This window comes from Pseudoliparis swirei, chromosome 17 (assembly GCF_029220125.1).
Source record: "Pseudoliparis swirei isolate HS2019 ecotype Mariana Trench chromosome 17, NWPU_hadal_v1, whole genome shotgun sequence".
In the NCBI taxonomy this organism is placed as follows: domain Eukaryota; kingdom Metazoa; phylum Chordata; class Actinopteri; order Perciformes; family Liparidae; genus Pseudoliparis; species Pseudoliparis swirei.
Window position 1 is genome coordinate 20,861,184 of NC_079404.1, and position 25,834 is coordinate 20,887,017.

The 25,834-nt window shown below is 42.7% G+C and overlaps 2 protein-coding genes across 3 annotated transcripts in view; both read left to right on the forward strand.

Annotated features, from left to right (window-relative positions):
• Window positions 1-4,066, forward strand: part of LOC130206965 (cGMP-dependent protein kinase 1) — a 115,009-nt gene extending 110,943 nt beyond the window's left edge. For both annotated transcript variants that reach the window (XM_056435269.1, XM_056435268.1), the window contains exons 15-18: window positions 742-864; window positions 976-1,038; window positions 1,133-1,199; window positions 1,299-4,066. In XM_056435269.1, the coding sequence (XP_056291244.1) occupies window positions 742-864; window positions 976-1,038; window positions 1,133-1,199; window positions 1,299-1,397 (352 nt within the window). In that variant the 3' untranslated portion in view covers window positions 1,398-4,066. The remainder of the gene's footprint in view (window positions 1-741; window positions 865-975; window positions 1,039-1,132; window positions 1,200-1,298) is intronic.
• An 86-nt stretch (window positions 4,067-4,152) lies between these two features.
• LOC130206966 (dickkopf-related protein 1-like) lies at window positions 4,153-7,869 on the forward strand. The gene is made up of 4 exons (XM_056435270.1): window positions 4,153-6,327; window positions 6,458-6,602; window positions 6,750-6,884; window positions 7,003-7,869. The coding sequence occupies exons 1-4, from the start codon at window positions 6,112-6,114 to the stop codon at window positions 7,266-7,268; spliced, it is 762 nt and encodes a 253-aa protein (XP_056291245.1). The 5' UTR covers window positions 4,153-6,111; the 3' UTR covers window positions 7,269-7,869.
• Window positions 7,870-25,834: the final 17,965 nt, after the last annotated feature.

Sequence of the window (25,834 nt, forward strand, 5' to 3'; positions counted from 1 at the left end):
TTCATTAGTGTATAATCACCTGAATCTTAGAATTGATGTGTGTTTGTTCGCTTAGAATGAGATGTTTACATCTCCACAGGTAGCAGTTCCTCTTCACTCGTGTGTGTACAATAACCCAGAGCAGACAAATCAAACACTGGCTCTTAAGAGGGGAGTTGGATTTTTACCTGAAAGCCATCGTAGTTCTCATTTGGAAAGGGACGGGGGAGTGGAGGGGTATTTAGTTGGGTACAATGTTCAACCTCACCACTAGATGCCACCAAATCCTTCACAATGCTCCTCCTTTAACCCTCCTGTTGCCTTAGGGTCAATTTGACCCCATTCAATGTGTAACCCTCCTGTTACCTTTATATTTACTGACATATTTTACCCTCTGGGTCAATTTGACCCCAGCATTTAAAACCTCCAGAAAATTATTAGAATTAATATTGTTTCCCAAGTTTAAGTGTGAGGTACTTTATGTTTGTTTGTTGACTACCTAAATAGCCCTTTAAATATATAAAAAAGTTGATATTTCTTATATGTTTGACACAGTGAAAAACAACCTGGGGTCAAATTGACCCCAAAGAACACCGACATTAAACATTGAATGGGGTCAAATTGACCCTAAAGGTAACAGGAGGGTTAATAAGTGTTTCCTGTGATGGCATATATGGTATCAATGTCATAGACGACAACAATGCAATCTACGACAAATGAAATGCTGTTAAGAAGACAACACTCTGTGCCTCTGTGATGTAGCCCTCCCTTCTCTGGCCCCGATCCTATGAAAACCTACAACATCATCTTGAGAGGCATCGACATGATCGAATTTCCAAAGAAAATTACCAAAAATGCTGCCAACCTAATAAAAAAGCTATGCAGGTGAGTGTTGACGCTTCAAGCGATGGTGAAAGCTCAGATGTATTCACTTGGTGGTCTGTATGCTGAATCATCATGTTTCTTTTTTCGATTTTTTTTTTTTTTCCATTGCAGGGATAATCCTTCTGAACGACTGGGAAACTTGAAAAATGGTGTCAAAGACATTCAAAAGCACAAGTAAACATGTCTTTAAATTATTACAATCATGTTATTTATTAATAAATGTTAAAAATACTGTGTAGTAAAACATGACATTAATTGTGTCCTTTAGATGGTTTGAGGGCTTTAACTGGGAGGGATTGAAGAAGGGGACATTGACGCCTCCTATCATCCCGAATGTAAGTGCACACTGCTGATACTCTTTTCTTTCCCGTTGCTCTTTCGTAATTTCATATTCAAAATAAATGTTTTGTCTGCGTGTTCCGTCTTCCCTCCAGCTCACATCCGCGGTCGACACGAGTAACTTTGACAGCTTCCCGGAGGACAACGAGGACCCGCCCCCCGATGACAACTCCGGCTGGGACGTGGATTTTTGAAGTCCTCCTCCCGACCTAAAACCAAAAGAAACTCTTCTTTTGCGGACAAGGCTACGTTGTAAAAAAAATAAAAAATAAACTGCTTAAAGAAGAAAGAGAGGATATGAAAAAAGAAGATAAACGGATGGATGGCAAACCCTCTGGGTCACCGATATGCCTTTATTTCACTGCGGCTCTGGAACAAGCATTTATAACGGGACTGCTGTAGCACTTCTTCAGTGTCGTCTTACACTTGGCTCTCAAAGCAGAGAAAGTGCAGGGATACACACATATACACACAACCCGACGCAGGCTGATAATGGAGCCAGGTTTCCCCTTTGGAACAGGGAAAGATGCGGAAGAGGTGAATGGATGTTGGATAGTTTGTCTCTGTTTTGGTTAGAAGATAAATAAGAGCTCTGAGTGGACTGCTCAAAAAGAGAGGAGGCGGCTGATGATTGATGTGTGTGTGTGTGTGTGTGAGTGTGTGTGTGTGTGAGTGTGTGATTGTATCTCCGCAATATTTGGTGAAATGTGTGGAGGGTTGAAGATGATGTCACTGCAGCCGCTCGCTGCAATCTCCGATACTTTCCAGAGTTCAACACACTCCAGTTTGCGATTAAAACTGGTATCAAAGTGCTCAAGACTAATCTGAATGTCTCTGATTTTATTTTAATTTCACATCCTTCTGGCATACAGCATGCATTGTATTTTAATTTACACGACGGCAGCAACATCAACTACTTTATTGAGATCAACCTTGAAAAGCACAACCACTGTGCATTCAGCGGAAAGAGACTTGACTCTGAAAAGTGCCCTGCTTAATATTTAATGAATCACCAACACACATACAATATCAGCTCGTATTTCCATAAAGCAATGTGTCATTATGCACTTAAGACCATAAACTGAAAATAAATGAGCTGTTACAGCTAATTTTAAGCTTCATTACACTCTTTTTATGTTATTTGATATGCTTTGATTCACTCATATGAATGCTTCTCTACCTGCATACTTCATTTTATTTTGAAATCACCCAAATGCCTCGTCCTCAGTTCGCCCCTGTATATTTCTGATATAACTGTGAACATGGTTTCAATGTCTTTGGTGCTGTTATTGATAAATTATAATACGCGATGGTGACATGACAGTACAGGCTTTTGTTTTGTAAAGTGTTTTTTTGTGCTTGTTTCCTTTGTGACGTACTTGACTTCCTTCTATCGAATAATTGGAGACCTGGAGTCCATTTGTGAACTTTGAGTGAAGATTTGTTTGAAATCACTTGGCACCGTGATACATTGCGCAAAGTTGTATTTTCAAGGTTTTAAAACAGCTTTGGTTCATTCATATGAATTAATAATCGTCGTCTTGAGATGCAAAAGACTAGATTCACACTCGAACTATCTTGACTTAACTTCATCTTAACCCTTGTGTTGCCTTCGGGTCAATTTGACCCGATTCAATGTTTCACCCTCCTGTTACCTTTATATTTACTAACATATTTTACCCTTGAGGTCAATATGACCCCAGCTATTAAAATCTCCAGAAAATTATTTGAATTAATATTGTTTTCCAAGTTTAAGTGTGAGGTACTTTATGTTTGTTTGTTGACTCCCGAAAGAACACCGACATTAAACATTGAATCGGGTCAAATTGACCCGAAGGCGACAGGAGGGTTAAATATTGAATCGGGTCAAAATGGCCCGAAGGCAACACAAGGGTTAAGGATAGTTGAGAAAAATGTCTCCTAAAAACAAAGGAAAAAGAATGATAGGCAGATTATATTGTGTTAAACTCGCAACTTTAAACACTAGCTTCATCATGATCTCTCACACAGCTCAGCACTTCTCATGCCCAACAATCAGAGCATAAAATCTAAAGAAATGTAAGTGCCTTAAATCAACGGCATACAAAATTAACATCACAAGTCCTATTTCGATGCTGCATGAACACATATACACCTCAAACAACGTATGTGTCCTCTTAAATGGCTGCTTCTCATCCTTTGTTATATCTAATAAATACACGAATCGTCACGGAGAGATAACGTCATTTGATGGCTGACGAAACTGCAACTTTGAAATACAATTTCTGCTTTTGATTTCTCTCGCAGGAACATTGTTATCCTAATTTACGGAAGAAAATATAGATATCTGATCCGGCTGCAATGACACGCTCATCTCTACGGTGTGAAAAGGTCTCATGAAGTCCAACCACAACTGGTCTGATAGCAACATGAACTGTAAATCAGGCTTTGGGTGGACCGTCCATCCATCGCCTGTTTCAGCCATGACATCGGAGCATGGGGAGATCGCAGGAATGATTTGCAGTTTGGAACATTTCACCGATCGGAACGCCACATTCCTCGACACGATGGCGTTAATCATAATGCATCATCGTCCAAATTCGCATTTTATATAACAACTGAACTCGTATTTCATCCCGGGAAGCCAAACAGACCGACACACTCACGTGATATACATATATCGTTGAATGATGTCGATGGAGAGCTGAGAAATCGTAGTTCTGTTCGTAAGCCATAAGTATTTTTGCCGTATTACGTCCAGGTTGTGTTTATCTCAAAGCCTTATGTACGCCATGTGACCTGATATTTGCCTTGTGTTATGTTGTTTATTCTGCTGTAAAGTCATTTTTGAAAAATAATTATAGAGTAAAAACAATACTTTTGAGTGCTGCTTGTCTCCAGTTATTTCTCAACAACTCGGGTGAGTGACCGGAAGTCGTGTGCGATGGTACCGTGTGCTGGTGGCCACAAGAGGGCGCTGCAGGTAAGATACATCTGCCTCAAAAAGAAGAAAATAAGCTCAGCCTGATGTGAACCGCTTCAGGATGCCTGGGATCTAGTCATCGGTCCTCGAGTTAATGTCATCCATTTACTGGTAAGTGCAGATGATTCAGCTTCTCTGGTCTCGTGTTATTCGCACAACAAATCTGTTTGGGGGACAGGGAAATGGCTTCAGCCGTAACAACTGGGTGACACCTCAGCGAGATCAAAGGGGATCAAAGTGCATCAAAGAAGCTCACCTTACCAGCACTGACATTTAGGCAAGTGGAGATAAAAGCTCGACTTCAAAAGATATACAGCGATTCAAACGCGCACGGCGCTTGTCAGGTGTCCAATGGCGCATCTCTCGCACACACGCACACACACACAAACATCCTCACACTCAAACGAAAGCTACGTGACCAGCAGATGACGTCCAAGTGCAAAGAAGTCTTCATTAGACACAGTAAACGGGTTCACTTCCATCCTGGACGTCAGCACCTGTGTTCCTCAGCATATCGGAAACAACAATAAGAAATAACATTTTAAAAATCGAGCACAAATAGGATTCAGTTTCACTTCTCAAGAGCAAATTAAGAGATTTGACATCACAGCTTAATTTAGCTACTTTTGGAATTAATTCAAGAAAACCTATTTAGTCGGACAAGGGGGCAGTGTGTATGTGTGTGTGTGTGGGGGTGGTGAATTGAAGTCCAACACCCACTTTTTAAGACTTATTTTGGAATATTTCAGGACGTGTTGGTCCCCTCGGAGTGGACATTTCCTACAGCGGAGGAGCCCAAAGGGTCAGAGAGAGCGAGGCAGATTAGAGATGCCTTTAATCTCAAAGTGCCAGTCGACCCTGAAAGGCCTCTCCACGGAAGGCCATTAATTCGGTAAACTTTTCACACCCCTTAATGGTCTGCATATCCCGCACATTGATGTCCGCCACTGGTGTAATCAAGCACACTTGGAGGATAATTGCCCCCTTGGCAATCAGAAGGATCAAATGAAGTCGAGCCAGTTCATCGACGCGAGTAACTTCAATCACTGTCTTCACACAGCCAAAGGGGAGCAGGCTGCTTGAATGTCAAAGAAACTACAGGAACCCAACAGCTTTAAAGAAGTGGAACAGAGCGCATGAAGAAAAGAAACCATCCATCGTTAGTTTGGAGTTTCTGTCACAGCTATACAGAGAAATCACGTGTCAGAACAATTGTGATGCGATATTTTGCAACATTTACGTTTTTTTGTTTTCGGTTAATTTAGTCCGAAAGTCATTCAAATATACTATCTTTTTTTTTTTAATGGTGAAATGTCGGCTTCAATGTTGTGGAAAAAAAACTAATGAAACGTTTTCACTTGAATAAGTGATCTCAAAACAAAGGGGGCGGGGACTATTTATTAGTCTCATGGACGTTTTATTTTTGAAATAAAAGCAACCATAATATATTATAGGAGTTAACAATGTGGTGATATCACATTTATTCTCCAACACTGCTCTTAGGTCACTGTTGGACCTGACACAAAATAACCTTGTTTTAATTATTTCATATTTTCTCATCTGCACCTGTATTTATTTTTCTCGCAGTGTGCGTAACTCAGTGGTCATCCAGACGGTGTCAGTCATTATCATTACACACACATTGTGCGGGGAGAATGCATGGCCCACCGTCCAGTGGCTCTCTCTCTGAAATTCCACCCCCTCCGCCTTTGTTGTGCACAGCGAGGGGCGGGAAGACAAACAGGTCTACATATATAAAGAGATGATCCCTGGGCTGAGAGTCAGGAGGCTCCGAAAGCATCGTGCCGACAACTCTCTGGAAACTTTGTGATTCAGGATTCAAGGGCCCTTTGGACTTTGACAGTCTTTTTTTGCAACTTTTACAGACGGGATCTTTTTTTCTCTCTCCGTGTTTTGGCATCGCAGTATAATTTAACAGGAGAACCATGCAGTTACCCACGGCGCGTCGCTTCTTGGCAGTGTGTCTCACGCTGTTTGGATACCTTGGGGACGTTTACGCGGGGGCAGTCCTGGTGAACTCCAACGCCATCAAAAGCCTTCCCGGTGCTTCCGGTGTCAAAGGCGCCGAAACCGTCAGTCCGAGTCCGCGCACCTCACTCTCCGGTCGCGCGGGACACAAAGTACCCGTGGACACCTTGCAGGTAATGCACTTCCCCGTGCGTAAAAAGTCGGTTCCGTGCGCCATGACAAAAGTTACGCTTGCGGACCGTTTACATGTATTTACCTCAACAACTTCAATGACGCGCTGCTTTTGTTCCTCTCTAACTTTAGCAGTCAGGTATTTGCACGGATGATGAAGACTGTGAAGGTGATGGATTCTGCAACGACGCCCGCGGCGCCTGTCTGCCCTGCCGGAAGAGCAGGAAGCGTTGCGCACGGGACTCCATGTGTTGCGCAGGAAACCGCTGCAGCAACGGTGAGCAGAGGCATCCCATGATTAATGACATGTATGATCTACCAGGTTGTTGATGGTTATAGTTTACTTGCAGTCACACTGTCTGTATGTTGACTGGCTGTGGCCAACACAGAGCCTAACTGAATTAATTTCCTTTGATCATTGTAGGTGTTTGCCAGGCAAATGACATCGATGGCATGGACGCATTCATCATCACCGGCTGGCACAAACACAACACCACGATGGAGCATCATGCCAAGAAGTCTCATACTTCCCACAGCAATCAGCCTCATGCTGCAAAAGGTGAGCGTCCGGTTACGAATCAATCAATCTGTATTACATTCCTAAAAAAAGAACACACGCAGTTTTCAGTGAAGTCTTTTTTTGGTGTAACATACTTTAATTCCTCTTCCATCTGCAGGCCAGGAGGGGGATACTTGCCTGAGATCCGCTGACTGCTCTGAGAGTCTGTGCTGCGCCAGACACTTCTGGTCTCGCATCTGTAAGCCTGTGCTGTCAGAGGGCCAGGTGTGCACACGCCACCGCAGGAAAGGCACCCACGGATTGGAGCTGTTCCAGCGCTGTGACTGCGGCGACGGTCTGGCCTGCCGACCAGAGAGAGGGGAGCGAGACCGCAGTGTCAGCAGGACGGCAGCCCGGAACCTACACACCTGTCAGAGACGCTGACACCAACGCATGCACACAGAGACAGAAATACACACTCCAACACACACACACACACATATCCAGCAAATCAGTCACAGACACTGACACACACTTTTCAGCCTTCCACACACCAGAGATGCTGACACACACATACACACACATATAGACACCCAACACCTAAGACAATCCTTCCTGCCATAGTTGCTGACACAAACAGCACCCGGAAGGGTAAATGGTTCCTGGGAAAGTGATCCACCCAGAGGGACGCAACAGTGCAAGATGGACTGATCCAATTCCCCATCAACAAATGAGGAGTTGGAAGTTAGGAAGTGACATTTCAGAAGTCTTGGGAGGATCGATACAAGTCGTCGGTAATGGCAGAGCTGTTTTGTTTCTCTTTTTATGGAACTTCAAGCCTCGGTTATTGCAGTAAATTACTGTGTTGTAAATATTATCCTGAAAATGGCACTTGATTGAGCTATTCATTTTGTCAACACCAGTATTATAAAGACATGGTGCTGCATGCTTTGTAAATGTGTTATATATATTGTTTTTATAAGAAAATGTTCTAAATAGTAAATTTGAATATATTTGTTTGATTAAACATAATGTGATAACCAACTCCTCCTTTGTACCCATCATTTAGTGTTCTACTGTGTTACGAGGAAGAAAATACAAAATAAATGTCTTTCGGGAAATTATTTCATTTTGGTTTCACTCGAAATGTCTCGAATATGAATTATTCTGCAACAGTTAGGGTCGAAACCATTTCGTCAAAGTGTTCAGTTGATATAAGTGGGAAATGTTTCTTTCAAAATAACAACCACCCCCGTCTAGAAAGCAAGAGTTATTTCAACATCTCGTGGTGGTGTTTAACTCGTAGCCCAGAATTGTCAAATCAGTGGTTGAGGCTGAGTGGATGGTCTAAATGTTCGGCCCAGATATGCTTCTCGAACTCATTACACACAGTTGCTGGAATATGTGCAGAGGACACACACTTATAAAAAAAAAAACATGCTTACAACAAACGTAGATGAGTCATTACTGGAGCCACATAGAAACAGATGATGACCCATCAGGGCTATGTCATCAGAGGAAGATTAAAAAACAGGACAGGATGCTGCCATATCCAATGATGACTGCAAAGGGGTAAAAGCAAAGTGTGTGTGTGTGTGTGTGTGTGTGTGTGTGTGTGTCCTGGCCAGTGTTTGCCACCTAACACTTTGGTGTTGTCGGCTAGTTTCTAATTATAATATTGTTTCCCTGCCTTCATGTGCATCAGAGCAGATAGCGATAGATATCCAAACCAAAGCCTCTAATTACTTCACCTGACTCAATCTACACAAGGATTCATGAAATGAGGTGCACCGCAGCTTTTGTGATGCAAAAAAAAAAAAAGAAATACTGTCCATTTGCTCTGCACACCCCGTTTGCTGGCTGTTGTGCAATCGCTGTGCTCTAACGTGTAGGCTAAGAATCCACCCACACACACCTTGGGGTCTATAATTAGACCTGTTTAGATTAGAAGATGGGGAGGAAATTACTGTACTTTCCTCTTGATTCTCACGTCAGATCAAAAGGAGTGTGATATCTGACCGAGCCAGATAACCTCTTCATCTGTTTACTTCCACAGACATGAGTTTGAAGTTTGGCAGAGGAAGAGATGGTGAGTTTGACTGACTGTCATGCTCACCAAAGGAGCTCTGGAGGATCAGTGTTGAAAAGTAAACGTGTGTCATTCACTCAAGTGCTTTACATTAAGTATAATCCTCAGGTACTTGAACTTAACTTGTGTATTTCCTATTTTAAGTTACTTTACACTTCTGAATACATGGCAAAGGGAACACCGTGTACTTCTATCACCAGGCCATTTGTCTGGCGGCTGCTACCACCAGTTACTTAGAAGATGAAGAATTTTATAAAAGTCGTAATGAGCCTATAAAAATACATTGCATTGTATAACAGAACGTTAAACTAACACAAGTAATTGTTGAAATTCACTGTTGACATACACTACCGTTCAAAAGTTTGGGGTCATCCAGACAATTTCGTGTCTTCCATGAAAATTCACTTTTATTTATCAAATGAATTGAAAATTGAATAGAAAATATAGTCAAGACATTGACAAGGTTAGAAATAATGATTAATATTTGAAGTATTAATTTTGTTCTTCAAACTTCAAGCTCAAAGGAAGGCCAGTTGTATAGCTTATATCACCAGCATAACTGTTTTCAGCTGTGCTAACATAATTGCACAAGGGTTTTCTAATCAGATATTAGTCTTCTAAGGCGATTAGCAAACACAATGTACCATTAGAACACTGCAGTGATAGTTGATGGAAATGGGCCTCTATACACCTATGGAGATATTTCATTAGAAACCAGACGTTTCCACCTAGAATAGTCATTTACCACATTAACAATGTATCGCGTGTATTTTTGATTAATGTTATCTTTATTGAAAAAACTGTGCTTTTCTTTGAAAAATAAAGACATTTCTAAGTGACCCCAAACTTTTGAACGGTAGTGTATATGTAATAATAAAACACCACTATAATATATAAAAATCTAACACTCGGAGCCATTCTACCTGCATAATGAATATGCTACTATACTCATTTTGATGAATATACTTTAAACTATAAGACTTTTACTCATAAAAGAGAATGTTTTACATTGTGTTATTGAAACTCTTACCGTCGTAGGGGATCTGAATACTCGCTCCACCGCTGTTAAAGAGTGACTGATTGACCAAGAGGCAGCCAGACATACAGAGACACACTCCATTTAAACTATTTAGTGTCCATTCTTCAGAGTAATTAAGAGTAATGGGAGCAGCAGTACAATATACCATGCAGGCTCGGCCAAGTCATGTTTGTGGGGGTCCTGGAATCTGTGCGTGTGTGTGTGTGTGTGTTTGTGTGAGCCTGTCATCATTACACCAACCACAGGCCACAGGCATGTGCCCTAACTCCAGCAAGGCCAGGGTGTGTGTCACACACACACACACACACAGCTACAGTACATTTAGTGGACTTCAGAGTAACAACAGCAACAACAACTGCATCCACGATAGCAGACACACACAACCCGTGTCCCCACATGCCACCTCACGGCCAGGACGCATACACAAACATGTTTACTCTCACCTAAACACACTTTTTACACACCTTTATACTGTCGGGGGCAAATCTCGGGGTGTGAGAGGTTTGGAATAACATGCCCGGTAAAACAGTGGCGTCCTCACATCAACATGTCGTGTTGTCATACCACAAGGATGACTCAGCATGGCCGCCGCCGACATGCTTTTTCATGCTACTGTGCGCTTCCAAAAACGTTAAAAAAGGTAACAACAGCAACCATGTAGCTTAACAACAAGCACGCACGCTGCGACTCAGGAAAACACGGATTAACACTGACATTTTGTGTGCAATTTATTTTCAAACTTAATTTTAGCTGGTTTTATATTCATCAAGCGAAGAGTTTTATGATAACACTCAATGGGAAATAAAAACCCAAAGCGTATTTTTTTATACCGCTGCCTTAACCCTCCTGTTGCCTTCACATTTACTCACATATTTTACCCTCGGGGTCAATTTGACCCCAGCAATTAAAAACCTCCAAAAAAATTTTAATTAATTATATTTGTTTAAGTTTTGTGAGGTACTTTTTATGTTTTGTTTGTTACCTAAAAAATAAAAATTAAATATATAAATAAAAGTATATATTTATATGTTTGACACACAGAAAAAAGAAAAAAAATTGAAAATTAAGAATTGACCCACAGAACACACAAATGGGGGTCAAATTGACCCTAAAGGTAACAGGAGGGTTAAAATCAGCTTTCTCTATTCACAATCTAAGAGGAACAATAAATCTGTTTCTGCTTGAGTACCTGGCGTACCTACAATTTATGTTCTGGCATCGCTGCCAAACACCCTTGACAGACATCCGTGAGTTAACAAACTCCCGATCAAAGGGTGAAGGAGCGATGCCGTGTACACAGAGGCGACGCACGTCAACCCGTCAGATGGGAGACGTCATACTTCTGGAATGAGCATTTGGATCAAAAGCAAATCGTTATGGAAAAAAAGATTTCACAGGGAGGTGTCAAACTTTTCAAACTGGCACAGGAGAGGAAACACAATGCTCACCATTCATCTCAACACTCCTCTCCGGGTGATTGAGCAATACCGGGAAATTTACCTGTCCTTGGGAAATAATAATTAAACAAAGGGCAACTCATTCAGCACAATACGGTGAGTGTGTGAATGCAGGTGGAGCGCAAGTTAGCTCCCCTGATTTAATTTCTGGATGATGGCAACACAACCGGAGAAACAAGGGGCTTCACAGAGCGAGGGGATGACGTACTGTACTTTGATTGGGTCTCATGTTACACGCCCGGTAATTCACCAGTGGCAATTGTTCTTACTCACCTCCTACGTATTGGAATATTGTATTTCACCCCTCACCACCTCTCTCTCTTTCTCTCTCTCTGTCTTTGCACATACACTACCGTTCAAAAGTTTGGGGTCACCCAGACAATTACGTGTCTTCCATGAAAACTCACACTTTTATTTATCAAATGAATTGAACATTTCATAGAACATATAGTCAAGACATTGACAAGGTTAGAAATAATGATTCATATTTGAAGTATTAATTTTGTTCTTCAAACTTCAAGCTCAAAGGAAGGCCAGTTGTATAGCTTATATCACCAGCATAACTGTTTTCAGCTGTGCTAACATAATTGCACAAGGGTTTTCTAATCAGATATTAGTCTTCTAAGGCGATTAGCAAACACAATGTACCATTAGAACACTGGAGTGATAGTTGATGGAAATGGGCCTCTATACACCTATGGAGATATTTCATTAGAAACCAGACGTTTCCACCTAGAATAGTCATTTACCACATTAACAATGTATAGAGTGTATTTTTGATTAATGTTATCTTGATTGAAAAAACAGTGCTTTTCTTTGAAAAATAAATACATTTCTAAGTGACCCCAAACTTTTGAACGGTAGTGTATTTGCACTTTATTTAAAAGGTAGAAGCCATCTTTCCCATAGTGAACACCATTCACTAGACTCGGGGTGAATTCGGCTTAGTTTAACACAAATGCTGGACACAGTGGGAAACATCCAGCTTGGCTCTGGCTACATGTTTTTTTTTTTTATGAGCTGTTTCTCGTCAAAGAACCGTTCAATAATTCATCCAGCACTTCTGTGCAGCTTTACAGACGCTGGTAAAAGTGGATTTGTTACCTTCAGACAGAGCCTGGCTAGCTGTGTCCACCTGTTTCCAGTCTTTGTGCTAAGCTAAGCTAACCCGCTTTCATCTTACTCAGAATGAACACATTTGGGAAATAGCCTATACGCTTCCTTTCAAGATTGAAAAAAAAGTCGGATTTCCCGGAACTTTGAACTATTCCTTCGCCGCGATGCTTGGGAAACATTTACACCTCATCAGAAAACTGTGTGTGGTGCTGGAGGCCCAGCCCGTCTCTCACTGCTCTATACCCAGGGAGAGAGCCCCGACGCAGGGCTGGCTCACCATGAATGACTGGTTTGATCCATCCTGGTGTTCCTCCCATCTGCAGCTGACACCTCCTCTGTGGTCTCAGGTCCCTCTCAGATGATCTCATACCAGGTTCGAGTCCCCGTCTACCACATGAAGGCAACTCTGGCTGCTCTGACTTAAGCTGTAAAGGCCCACGGTTTGTAAGTGTTTTGGCCTAAAACAGAAACAAATGGCCAGATTAAATTGTGTAATGTGAAATAAATTGATACCTGACTGCAGTATCATGGGTTTTGCGATGCTACGTTGCTCTCTGGATCCGTACGCATGCTCAGTCTCTCTATGCATTGGGCTTTCCCACCAAAACCAGTGGTGGAAAAGCCCAATGCATAGCGAGAGGACCACTTCATTTCATCCTCCACCACCTGTATTCTTCCGGTGGATTCCCTCACTCTCTCCCAGTGCTCACACAGCTGCGACCACTTCAGTGCAAACAAACAGTCTGCCCATTGTTTTTACAAATAATATCCCAATATGCCATTCCTGCCCGCTTTGCCAGGAGAGCGGGAACGAACAGATGCACCAGGAGGGGGGGGGGGGGGGGGGGGGGGGCAGAGTACAGCGGGGGACAAATTCATTACGGTCGGTCCAGAAGCTTAACGCTGGCGGCCTGGGGCCGGGGCTCGGATAAGGGCCAGGGCCAGAGCTGGCTCAGCTCCTGGCTGCTATGTTAAGTCTGCCTCAGCCACAACCACATTGGGCAAAGCTGCTTCACACATATAATTTACTCATTATTCACGTCGTTCTCGAAGAAGTCCAAAATAATATATATTGCAGAGTGAGACAGTCGGTGGAAAACCAACGCGCACTCAGTCGCTATTCAGTACCACATACAGTTATATGCAGTTATATAAGATGGCAGGCTTTTGGAGTCGCAGACAATTAGCCCAGCTGATTGAATAGAGGTGACCGCAGAAACCGTATTTTATGAACCCTCCTGTTACCTTAGGGTCAATTTGACCCCATTCAATGTTTAACCCTCCTGTTACCTTTATATTTACTGACATATTTTACCCTCGGGGTCAATTTGACCCCAGCAATTAAAACCTCCAGAAAATTATTAGAATTAATATTGTTTCCCAAGTTTAAGTGTGACGTACTTTATGTTTGTTTGTTGACTACCTAAATAGCCCTTTAAATATATAAAAAAGTTGATATTTCTTATATGTTTGACAGTGAAAAACAGCCTGGGGTCAAATTGACCCGAAAGAACACCGACGTTAAACATTGAATGGGGTCAAATTGACCCGAAAGGTAACAGGAGGGTTAAAACCTATACTGAGTAAACCCCAATATGTGTGCAAGGCATCCTTAGGCATTGCTGGTTACCATCCCTAATCCAGTATGCTCAGCGCAGACTACTTTTTAGGAGTGGCAGGAAATCGGTGGTTCGTGAAACGTCCTCAACAGGAGATGAGCCCGTCTGTCTGGGATATAGACCAACATCCCTGAGCTTAAGCCGGAGCATCAAAAGCCAAATGTTGTGTAATGGCTGGCCTTTACTCAACAGGGAAGCAACCTATCAGACAATGGCCCAGTAATGGCCACAGCGGTTCTCCCATTGTCCCATTAACAGTCAACAGGCCTAATCAGAGGCTTTTCTCACCACTTGCCACCTCCTTTCATGCCCCGGTCCATCTCTTCTCCTTCATCATCCACACTCTTTAATGTCCCCGCTTGTTTTCTGTCCTTTTAAAACACTGTCTTTAACCTCCCCCCACACCCAAAGAAAATGGTTGATGCGCAATCTCATTTGTGTCGGGACTTTGCAAAGGTGGAGTCTTTGGTAAAAAGAATGAAAAGGAGGAGGTCGGGGCTTTGATCTCTCTGGGGGGCAAATGGATTGGATTGTCTTGCCCCTGCTGGTGGGGCTAAGCTGGGGACAGTGTGAGTCGCGGGGGGGGCATATCAAAGGTGGTTATCTTCAGAGGGTCTTCTCAGCGCACATTAGTACGCTATCTAAATGTTGATTTGTTCACGCCAACATCTGAGGAGTCCTAAATGAGCTGACCGAAGGCAACACCCGGTGAATGTAAATAAGCAAAGTGGTCAAGTTCACTTCTTTCTGCAGACGTTTGCACAGCTCTTCCCCTTCGTCACCGCCAACGTTGACTGCGAAACCCAACCCAAGTGCACCAGTTGAAAAGTCAGAATGACTGCAATCTGCATTATTTCCTCATGTACATCCTGGTTATTCCACTCACAGGACCAGACCTGGATAGCGCAGCATCCTCATCGTCTATGCCGTGTGCATGAACATGATTTGGAACCCTCCGTAGCCTCAGCAGACTGCCGTGTTGAGGCGGCCGTCTGCGTGCGTGTTCCCCCGCTGTGGGTGGGAAACATATTACAGTCACTCAAGCAGCTGACATCTTAAAAGAAAAGTATGAATCATACACACACACACACACACACACACACTCCAGCACCCGTCAGACACAGCCAGAGACATTCGGATTACGTTTACGTGTATGACATCTTTTCCACTAATTTTATAAATTTACAAACACCCCTGCTGGTAGAAACCACACACTACACATGCAACTGTTGGAAAAAGCCACTCTGGCATTTTTGTACGTCTTCCAGAAGCCACACATTTCACATTAGAGAAAAGAATAGGTGGTTATGTTTGTATTGAACGAGATAGAAGTAATCAGTTCAGTTAACGAGGGAATCGTTCAATATTTTTCCTTGAATGATTCAAGATCGAAGGGATAACATGAGTGCCGAGAGCTCTCAACCTTCACCAGTAATACAGACGTCAAAGGATATATTTCCATTTGTAATATTTAAAAGGCTGCCAGGCTCGCTAGAGCGAATACTCAGCAATAAAAGAAGTAAACTTGGACTCCGTGCCTGGTGTCACAGTTTGCCATTCTCTGTGCGCATGTCCCAAATGTGGGATCGCAAATAAGCATCTCTATTTTTAGGGACTTTAAGAGCAGTAGCACCCGTCTGGGTCATTCCATATCATTAGAAGCAGCTCCAGAGATGAACAAACTCTCCAGGCACACAAATACAATTTTGCTCTTTAAGCCCACGTTGATTTAAAATGCCCACTACTTTGGTTATCGTAAAATGTCCAACACAGCACATTCCCGAGGGGCTCGAAGCCTCAGTCTAACCCCCCCGTGACTGAAATGTACATTTCAGCCCTTCTCTATACTCAGGCAGTAACCATGCTTGCTGTCTTTTAAGGCTCTTTTTTTAGTCTTTTGGCTGTTGGTAAATATTTGCTCGGCGGAGATTGCATTCCAAATTGTTCCCCCGATGTCTCCCTTGCATAGTTGTTGTGAATGCATGTATTGTCTTTTTTAAACGGACCACATAATGTATTTTGGTGATGTCGGCGAGGGTTGGCTTCTCTACAACTCCAATTAGCATTCCTTCCAGATAAAACAATGAGCACTTGACTACGACTGAGCTAAGCTTGCAGGAAGTGATCTAAAGAGCTGATAGGATCCCGTGATTACCAAGCAACTCCAGTCCTCCGTACATAATGTTTTAATTCAACATTGCCCCCCACCGCCCCGTTTTGTCTCATCCCTAATCTTGTCTTTAGTTATCTTCAAACTACCGCTTTCCCCTGTGGCTACAGGCCTTATCATTTATTGATTATGTCTCTTAGATTAAAGGACTTGCTTTCATTTCCACAAGAATGTGGCCCTCTCTTTGTGTCCATATGGAAGCATTTGCCGGACAGATGGGTTTTTTTTTTCCTCTTTAAAAAAGGTCCCACTGGCCAGAGAAGGGATTCGCAGGGACTTGGTAAGTAATGATGCCATTGATCTCCAATTGTTGCTTGCTTTGAAGTCCAACTACAAGGTGATCCGGAGTTGACCGTAAGAGAGAACAACGAGAAATACGCAAGAAAAAAATGACAAAATATAGTGACGCTGAAAATCTCAACATTAATCACCAGAGACAGTTTTCTTAATTCCTGCAGACATTTCATTGCTGTATAATTCCCCCCCCCCCCCCCGAACCCCTGAAGCCTCCCAAAGTTAATTCTATGTGCCGAGAAGCTGAATTGCCTGAATGTGGGTTACAGACAGAGGACGGACATTTTGTCTTGGGGTAATTACTAATATGCCAATGTTGTTGCCATGCAGGCTGCCTGTATCTGGGTTTCGGTTTAAATGTCGGGTTTACTCTCCCTTGGCTGTGTGGTTTGCAGCAGCTTAATCACAAAGCCACAAGCATCTCAGACATTTTGATAGGAGCCAAAGTGGGGAGGCTTCATATCGTTTCTGCTCGCGCTACATATAGCAGGCTTTTTTGCCGAGTCAGCAAAGCAACTAAATTGAAATAGTTCATGTTAACACATTTAAATAAAGATAAACACTAGGCAGTCGTGGACGGTACAATGTTATGGATTGTAAATCGAATAAGCAAGGCAATGAAAATAAAAGTAAACGATAAAAAGCTTTCTGAAACTTTACAACCATCTTACTATCAGGATTTCAAGAAAGGTGATTCCAACAATACATACACTAACGTTCAAAAGTTTGGGGTCATCCAGACAATTTTGTGTCTTCCATGAAAACTCACTTTTATTTATCAAATGAATTGAAAATTGAATAGAAAATATAGTCAAGACATTGACAAGGTTAGAAATAATGATTCATATTTGAAGTATTAATTTTGTTCTTCAAACTTCAAGCTCAAAGGAAGGCCAGTTGTATAGCTTATATCACCAGCATAACTGTTTTCAGCTGTGCTCACATAATTGCACAAGGGTTTTCTAATCAGATATTAGTCTTCTAAGGTGATTAGCAAACACAATGTACCATTAGAACACTGGAGTGATAATTGATGGAAATGGGCCTCTATACACCTATGGAGATATTTCATTAGAAACCAGACATTTCCACCTAGAATAGTCATTTACCACATTAACAATGTATAGTGTGTATTTTTGATTAATGTTATCGTTATTGAAAAAACAGTGCTTTTCTTTGAAAAATAAAGACATTTCTAAGTGACCCCAAACTTTTAAACGGTAGTGTATATGACATTTAATATTCTTATTTGGGCAATTTCCTCTTAGTTTTCTTGCTTCAACAAATAAACTCCGTTCCAAACAACTGGAGCATCTGGAGACAGTTTACAGATCAGCTTCAGGTTTGGAATAGAAGATGTGTAAGAACGCGTGGTTTGAAGATGAAAGAAAATAAAGTGATAAAAAGATCCTTGATTGCACAACAAGAACCACACGCTGCTGCGAGATAACACAAAGCACCGGCCTGCGAACAATCACACGGGCAGCGTTTCACATATTTGCCCAATCCAGGCTCGTCAGAATCCAAAAGCGTCCCCCCGGTCACATGTATAAGATTTCCCAGCACAGGTGTTTACGATCCCTTCCAAGCAGCCTTGTTTACAAAAACAACAGCGTTAAAAAAGCATTCCCCCCCCCAAAAAAAGTTACAGCCACCGAGGCAATTAACGCCTGTGTACCACGTCGAGTGACTCAGCTCACGACTAATGGTTCGGGGCAGAGTACCAAGTCTGCTTCTTTTATTGAGCGTTTAGTTTGCGGAGCGTCCAAATGCGGCCACGAGGGAGAATTTCAAACATCGGCACACTGGAGACACAGAGGCTTTCTGTTGTGCTATTCAAACTGATGGACTTAGAGCACGTGCTACTGTTGACTCCTGGGGTGAAATCACATCAAATTAAAGTTTTTTTTTGTATTAACTCGGTTCACTTTGGAGCAGACGTTTCATTCCAAGTGCCAAGTTTTATATTATTACGTGTATTTTATCGTAACCTGTATGTTCATTGCTTTTTTATTATGTTACCGTGTTAACCTCATTCTCCTTTAGTGACGGCTGTCACATCTGGCCACAGGGACCAAAGCTGAAATTTAGCCTTAGCTAACGTTAACACATTTACCCATGGGTTGATTAATGCAGGGCTCTCAAGTGTCACGCATTGAGCGTGACACTCACGCATTTCGGTTTTAAGTCACGCACTCCCGCCACACATCGTAATTTCTCACACTGAAAAAAACTCTCGGCTATTTAATGTTTTAATGTGCCGCAGCGCGCCAACATGAGCCGCGCTGCCCTCACCGTGGAGGAATCAAGCGCTCCCCTGGAGTTCTGCTGGGAGCCACTTATCAGCCAATCAGAAAAAAGAAATGGGCTACACAATAGCCAATCAGAAAAAAAACCGTATCTGTTGTATCTGGGTAAGATTTAATCCAGCAACCAATGAAAATAAAGCATCCGGAAAATTGCTAGCGACTGACTGATATCCGAAAATTTCGATGCTGCTGATGGAAATGTCACTCTTGCCTGTCTTCAAAACTTGAGAGCCCTGTTATTGTGCACGGTCCCTTTACAAATAAATAAATGAAATGAAATGAAAAAAGTTTGGCCCTCAGAGATTTTGTTTTTCCCACAGAGGAGCACATCTGATGCAATTGAGAAGAACACATGAATAAAGAAAGATTTAGTGGCTCGAGGTAAAGTTGCACATGTTTTAAGTTTATCGACCCATGTAATCCTCAGTTCCCCTCACACGTTGCATATTGCCGCTCCTCTCATCTCCGTCTTTCTGCTCCTTCCCTTCTTGCCTCTGATCTGTCGGCTAACCCTTGCTCCTCAGAGATCTGTGAGTACGTTGTGAGGAATGTGTGTCCTTCCTGACATTACAACGCTCTTTATCAACTAACAAGAGGAGTAGGAGGGGAGCGGGGAGGATGTTGAGATGTTAGGTTTGGAAGTGGGGGAAGACCAACAAAAAAAAAGAAGAGAGCTCTTTGTGGCCGCTTATCTGACAGGATATGAAGCAACTCAATGGCTTTGGCATTTGGCAAAACAGCTTCCTTCAATGGGCATTCATTACAAGAGGCATCCCTTGACTTGAGGCCACATATGTCTGAGCAGCTGAAAGAGAGGACGAAAAAGAGAGAGAGAATTTCAGGAAGAGAAAAGACAGCCGGAGGGTGTTTTTAGAAGTTCCGTATTTTGTTAATTGCCCGCGATAAGATGCAGCAATTTGCCGGTAGTTGAGATGATTATCAATGGCAGCAATTTAACAGATGTTGGTGGACTTTTAAACACATTTGTCTTTTGAGCGCCGACTAAAAGACAGTTCTGACAAATGTACGAATTCTGGAGCAGTTCTAGGAGTTGAGGAGCCAGACAGTTCGTCCGATACGTGCACAAACACACAGCACCAGACACACGCGTATTATTTGTGTTCATTGGATCTGAGGGGACATCGTTTTCCTGATGTGGTGTAATTGAAGCTGCTGTATTAAAGGGTTGTGTTCCTCTCCTGCTGCTGAGACACAAAGTAATGCAAACCCCATCCCAGTTATTAACCCAGGAAGTCCCCACGGTGCACTGCACTCTAATGAGAGAGGCTGAAACGTATTTTTATTTTTGTTCTCATTTAGATGTTGCCCCTTTGACCCCTGTGATGCTTATCCAGTGCTCAGTGGTCCACATCTGTCCCTGGGGGGGGGGGGGGGGGGGATTTACTCAGTCATTGTATTATATTTGTTTGTGTGTGTGTATATATATATATATATATATATGTTTCATTTTATATACATATATACAGGACTGTCTCAGAAAATTAGAATATATTTGTAAGTTCTTAATTTAGTTAATATGCAATTCAAAAAATTACAATCAAATGTTAGACATTATTAAAATTTTATTGATTTGTTATTTTTATTCTTTTAATATTAATTATTATGGTTATGCTATAACTCTAAAATAAAAAGAATAATATCTAAAAGATACTAATAGAAAGTATACTAGTAGGGTATTAAATAAATCACTTGATTTGAATGTCTAAATTAGAGGTTTCCTGAGCCTTTTCACTGCTTGCCTTTTAATTCTTTTTCTTTTTTTTTTAAAATATTAAATTTTTATTAAAAATTTTTTTTATTTCATTTTGTGTTTTAGAAGAATCTTAAAATAATATAAGATATTTTAAGAATAAAAGGCTATACTTCATTTTGTATTTTACTTGTATACATCTATATCTTTCATCCCTGTTTTTTATATTTGATATTTTAGATTTTATTCTTGTGTGTTTAGTTTATTGGTGCTGCTACTGTGACGACAAATTTCCCCTTGGGGATTAATAAAGTATATACTGTATCTATCTAACTCTATCTACTTTTTTAATGCTCCTTTTTTTTTATTTAGCAGATTTACTCTGCTTTATTTTCATCCATTTCTCCTTTTCGAGTGATCCGCATCAACGCTTTTGGGACAGTAAATGTTTGAAAGCGAAAGGAAATAAAAGAGAGACTTTAATGCAGGTTTCAACCCCTTTGAGTTACCCGTCACCCACTCAGGAGCTTTAACCCTTTGAACTCCATGAGAAAGATACACAGCAGATTTGCCGTCTTCGGGATGAGCGTCGTCATCTCGAAGAAAGCCACTGATACCGTCTCATTATGGGGTTCAAATGATTTGTATCACAGGCAGTGCCCATTCTGTCATTTAGTTACACTTTTAATATCAAAATATTTGCATTCTTCTTTGCCTTTCTCCTCTTTAACCACAAAGCACACACTTTAAATTCATCGTATCTGTGGGTTTACTCTTGAGTTTTATTTTGTAAGCAACTGCACACAAATATTTTCCATTGGTTGAGAATTGACGTTTTCATGTGCCAACGTTTGCAGATAAATCCGGGCGCTGCTCACAACCCACTCCCAGCACAATAGGCCTTCTTCTCACCAAACAACAGCTCCTTGTCTTTAAACAAATTAACACAAATGCAGCTTAATGGGGTTGAAATTACAACCCTGTGTTGCCGGAGGGCAATTTCAGACATTGATTGTTTTTTTTTCTCCGTCTCAAAAAAAAACATCTGGAGTTTCACATAATGCACTTTTTATTTGTCCGCTGTCTCCGTCTCCACCTGATTGGCTGAGTTTCATACAGTGTACCTCCAGAGGAATGCCATCCCTGTTGTGTATCCAAAGAAGAGATTAACTCTACAGCACTCAAAACACTCCGGATTTTTTCACACAGGTCCAAAACCAGTCACAGTTGTATTGTTGCTTCGCTTTGATGTCGGGCTTTGAGCCCTGACGGACGTATAATATCATTTACAGTCAGAATCAGGGGTGGTCTTTCCTGGTGTTAACAGCTCACCCTGCTTTGTGCCCCATTGATTCCAGAAGACTGGATTTAGTTTCTCAGACTGTTGAACATTCACTGAATGGTTTAATTGCAGGCAGACTCAAACAGATGGATATTCGAATCATGCCGAGTCAAATATGGCTCCATCTGGATTTGATTGACTCATAAATGAATTTCGCCTGATGCTGATATTACCCTTTAAACCCTTTACCCTTTACACATCAAACACTTACATTTATTCCAGCGCACCAACTATACCATGACTGTAGAGTGGAAAGGCAGTATCAAACACGTCGTTAGAAAATATGCAGTTCAGTTCCACGTCGTTAGAAAATATGCAGTTCAGTTCCACGTCGTGTGCCTTTCATAGCTGCCGTTCTACCACCCCAGAAGAAGAAAAAACACATGACTTGTTACTAAAAATAGAAAACAAGTGAAGGATATTGTGCTCTGTATGCTGATGATAACCATTAGCCTCTCAAGGGGGGAAAGTCTCATCCTCAGAGAAAAGGAGCATTTCCACATTCAATTACCAAAACAGTTTTTAGCCAATGTTTGGAAACGACCAAAACATTTGCCAAAAGATCTCCTGCGATCCCTGACTCCATAACATTTACACACCAATCGCTCTGATCACAAGAGTTCAAGAGATATGAGTCAAAACAGGTTGCAGAGGAAGCCTGAATCTATAATTACACAGATGGTATAATTACAAATCAATTCACGGTATAATTATGAACTTCTGCAGCTGTAAGCCACTAATGGGAACTGGGATCGAGGAGTTATTCGACACGCAGACAGCGAATTACTGCGTAGGCCTCGTTAATTGGTTATGCCCCCCCCCCCCCCCCCCTGTTTAGAACAGGAGCGTGATCGGGTTGGCAGATTGATGGAGCGGAGGCACACGTACACAACCACGGATGTTTTGAGGGAGCATTTGTCGTTTCTGCTCCCGCCGATCTTGAAGTGGGTTTTGAAGACGTTTGATGAAAAAAGAGGTTCGAGGGACAACAGCACTTGACAAGAATATTGTGTTTATTACCTTCGCATTGAAAATGCGGAAGGTTATGCTTTGATCGCCGTGTATTTTATTTATTTATTTATTTGTATGCGTGTTACTCGCATAACTAAAAAAGTATTAAACCGAATCGCATGACATTTGGTGGGATGATTGGTTATTATCCGGGGACCATTTGATTCGATTTTGGGATCGATCGGGTCAAAGGTCAAGGTCATAGAAATGTCAAAATCTTCTTTTTACCATAGCGCGGTCAATTTGTATCCAATTGGCATGCAACTAATGCCAAAATCTTCATAATTCAATGCCCAATCTTGTGATATGCGAAGGTATGCAAGTACAGGTCAGGAACAGGCGCCTGCAGGCCGCCTGGAGATCTTTCAGGAACCCGAATTGAGAAAGTCTACCGACGTGTATTTTAACATATGTTCTATACTACATCTGCGCCTTCCTCCCTTCCTCCATGGACCCGCTGCAGTTTGCTTATCGCCCAAACAGATCCACGGATGATGCTGTCTCCCAGGTACTACCACACTCTCTCATCTGGACAGCCAGGGGGGCTATGTCAGACTGCTGTTCATTGACACCATAGTCCCCTCAGACTGGCGTGCTTGGATCCTGGACTTCGCCACAGGTGGTCAGGCTCAAATCCTCACCCTGAACACAGGATCCCCCTCAGCCCCTACTGTACTCGACTGTGTGGCCAGGTTCAGCTCAACACCATCATCAAGTTGCGGATGACACAGTGGTGGTGGGCGAATGTCACCAAAACTAAGGAGCTGATTGTGGACTTCCCAGAGGATCCTTCAGTCCTTCTACTCTGGGACAGGAAGCATCACAGCCTGGTTTTTGGCAACTGCTCCGCTCAGGACCCACCCTGCAGGACTTGTACACCAGGATCATGACTCACCACCCCAACAACAGACTGTTTCTTTCTTTCCTCAGGCCATCACACACACACACATGTTGTTTTACAAATAAAACATCTTGAATCTTGAATCTTGAATCTTGAATACACAACAAAAGAGGTGGAGTTTATTGTTACCGGCCTTCGTGGCCCAATCATATGCAGGCATAATTACCTAATCCTAAAACTGATCAACTAAGTCTGACTCCGAACTTATCGAACCCCTCAGGCAGTGTTGCCAGGTCCGCGGTTTTCCCGCGGAATTGAGCTACTTTTGAAGTGTTGCCGCGGGTTGAATTTTTTGTCCGCTGGTTCGGGTAGACCTATTTTGCATGCAAATTACATGAATATCTTTAAATAAAAATCCATATTTTAAATGAAATAATGTATTTATACCCAAATCCTACCAAACTGACTCCAGATCAGCACGTACACACATGGACATGGACTTTAAAAGCAGTGTATATGGTTTGGCACGGGCATATTTTGAGTTCTGATATTGGGCTGGTTTTTGGGCTGGTTTTATTGGCCATTGGACTGGTTTTGGGCTGGTTTTGATTTGCCATTGGGCTGGTTTTGATTTACCATTGGGCTGGTTTTGTCACACAGACCTGGCAACCCTGCCCTCAGGTTCATGATGGCTCCAGGCCCGTTGAACTCCCTGATTCATGTTTGCTATCTAGCCCCCGCCGATGTTCTTTACCTGTAACCTAGTGGCGTTATCTCTGGAGGCCAATGCACAGTCGCATGTTATTTGAACGTTTGAGCCCTGACTTGTATGTTTCGTATAAACTGATATTACACAGTAGATGACAATATACTACACATTTCTTTCTCGGTAGATCTGTCAACCTTGCATATACCAGAATAGGTGTGTGTGTGTGGTGTAGGGATTGACCACATAGCACGGAGCATTTGGTTCACAGTGAAGAGGACACACAGATAGCTGTGACGTTTTGATGAACATCGGCCGCCGTGATGAGATGAAGAGAGCGGCGGTGCAGAAACAGGCGAACGATTAGCTGTGTGGTCGTCGAGTAGAAAAAAAGAAAGAGAGAAAGCTCTGGGATCACCAGAGCAGCTCGGTTTAGCATGGAAACAACTGTGGCTGGATGTTTGGTTCTCATGAAAGCCACATGACAGGGAGGTCACGAGAGAGACGGCCGGCCCCGGCACTGTGTGCGATCTCACCGCACATGGTTCCCCACCGCACTTTCTGATGTTTCCCTCCTCGACTTTTATCTTTAGCTTTTAGAGAGAGAGACCCCCCCCCCCCCCCACTGACTCTCACCGTCAGCGAAAGCACGCCCGGCCCCTGCTTCATCTGCACGGCAGCCCGTTTCCAGCTTCGCAAAACCGTTTAAACGAGCAGAGAAATCCCTTTTGCGGACACTTTCCCAGATCGTAAAAACACCAAATGATGGCTTTGCGATCGTGCGCTTTTTTATTGATTTGCGCTCACCGATCAAATGGATACTTCCTGTGCCAGGCCCCCGGTCAGCGTGGACGAGAGGAAACGGGGGAGGACGGGGATGGGGGGGGGGGGGGGGAGGGTGCTCGTGTGAGGCTGAAATGCGATCCGGAGCCTGGGTCGCATTAGCCTTAACGGGCCGTGTGGCAGACGCGCTGGCACCACAGAGCGGAGAAGTCGGGTGGTGGACGAGGAGGAGGAGGAGGAGGAGGGAGACAAGGGAGACAAATCGCAGGACGGCCTGACGCAGGAAAAGCATTCGGTGCTACGGGAGCAGAAATGAATGCCATCATCCTCACCGGAGGGATTTCCGTCCCCTCCCTCTTCCCCAAAACAAAATCACAACAGAGAGGGAGAATGATGCTTATCCCTCGATCTAAGTCACCTGTGTACCCCGCAGCACACACACATCATCACACACCACATGTCAGCCTGTCAGCCCACAGGGTCACGGTCAAGCTGGCGCTCCCTCGCTCCGTGTGTCATGTTG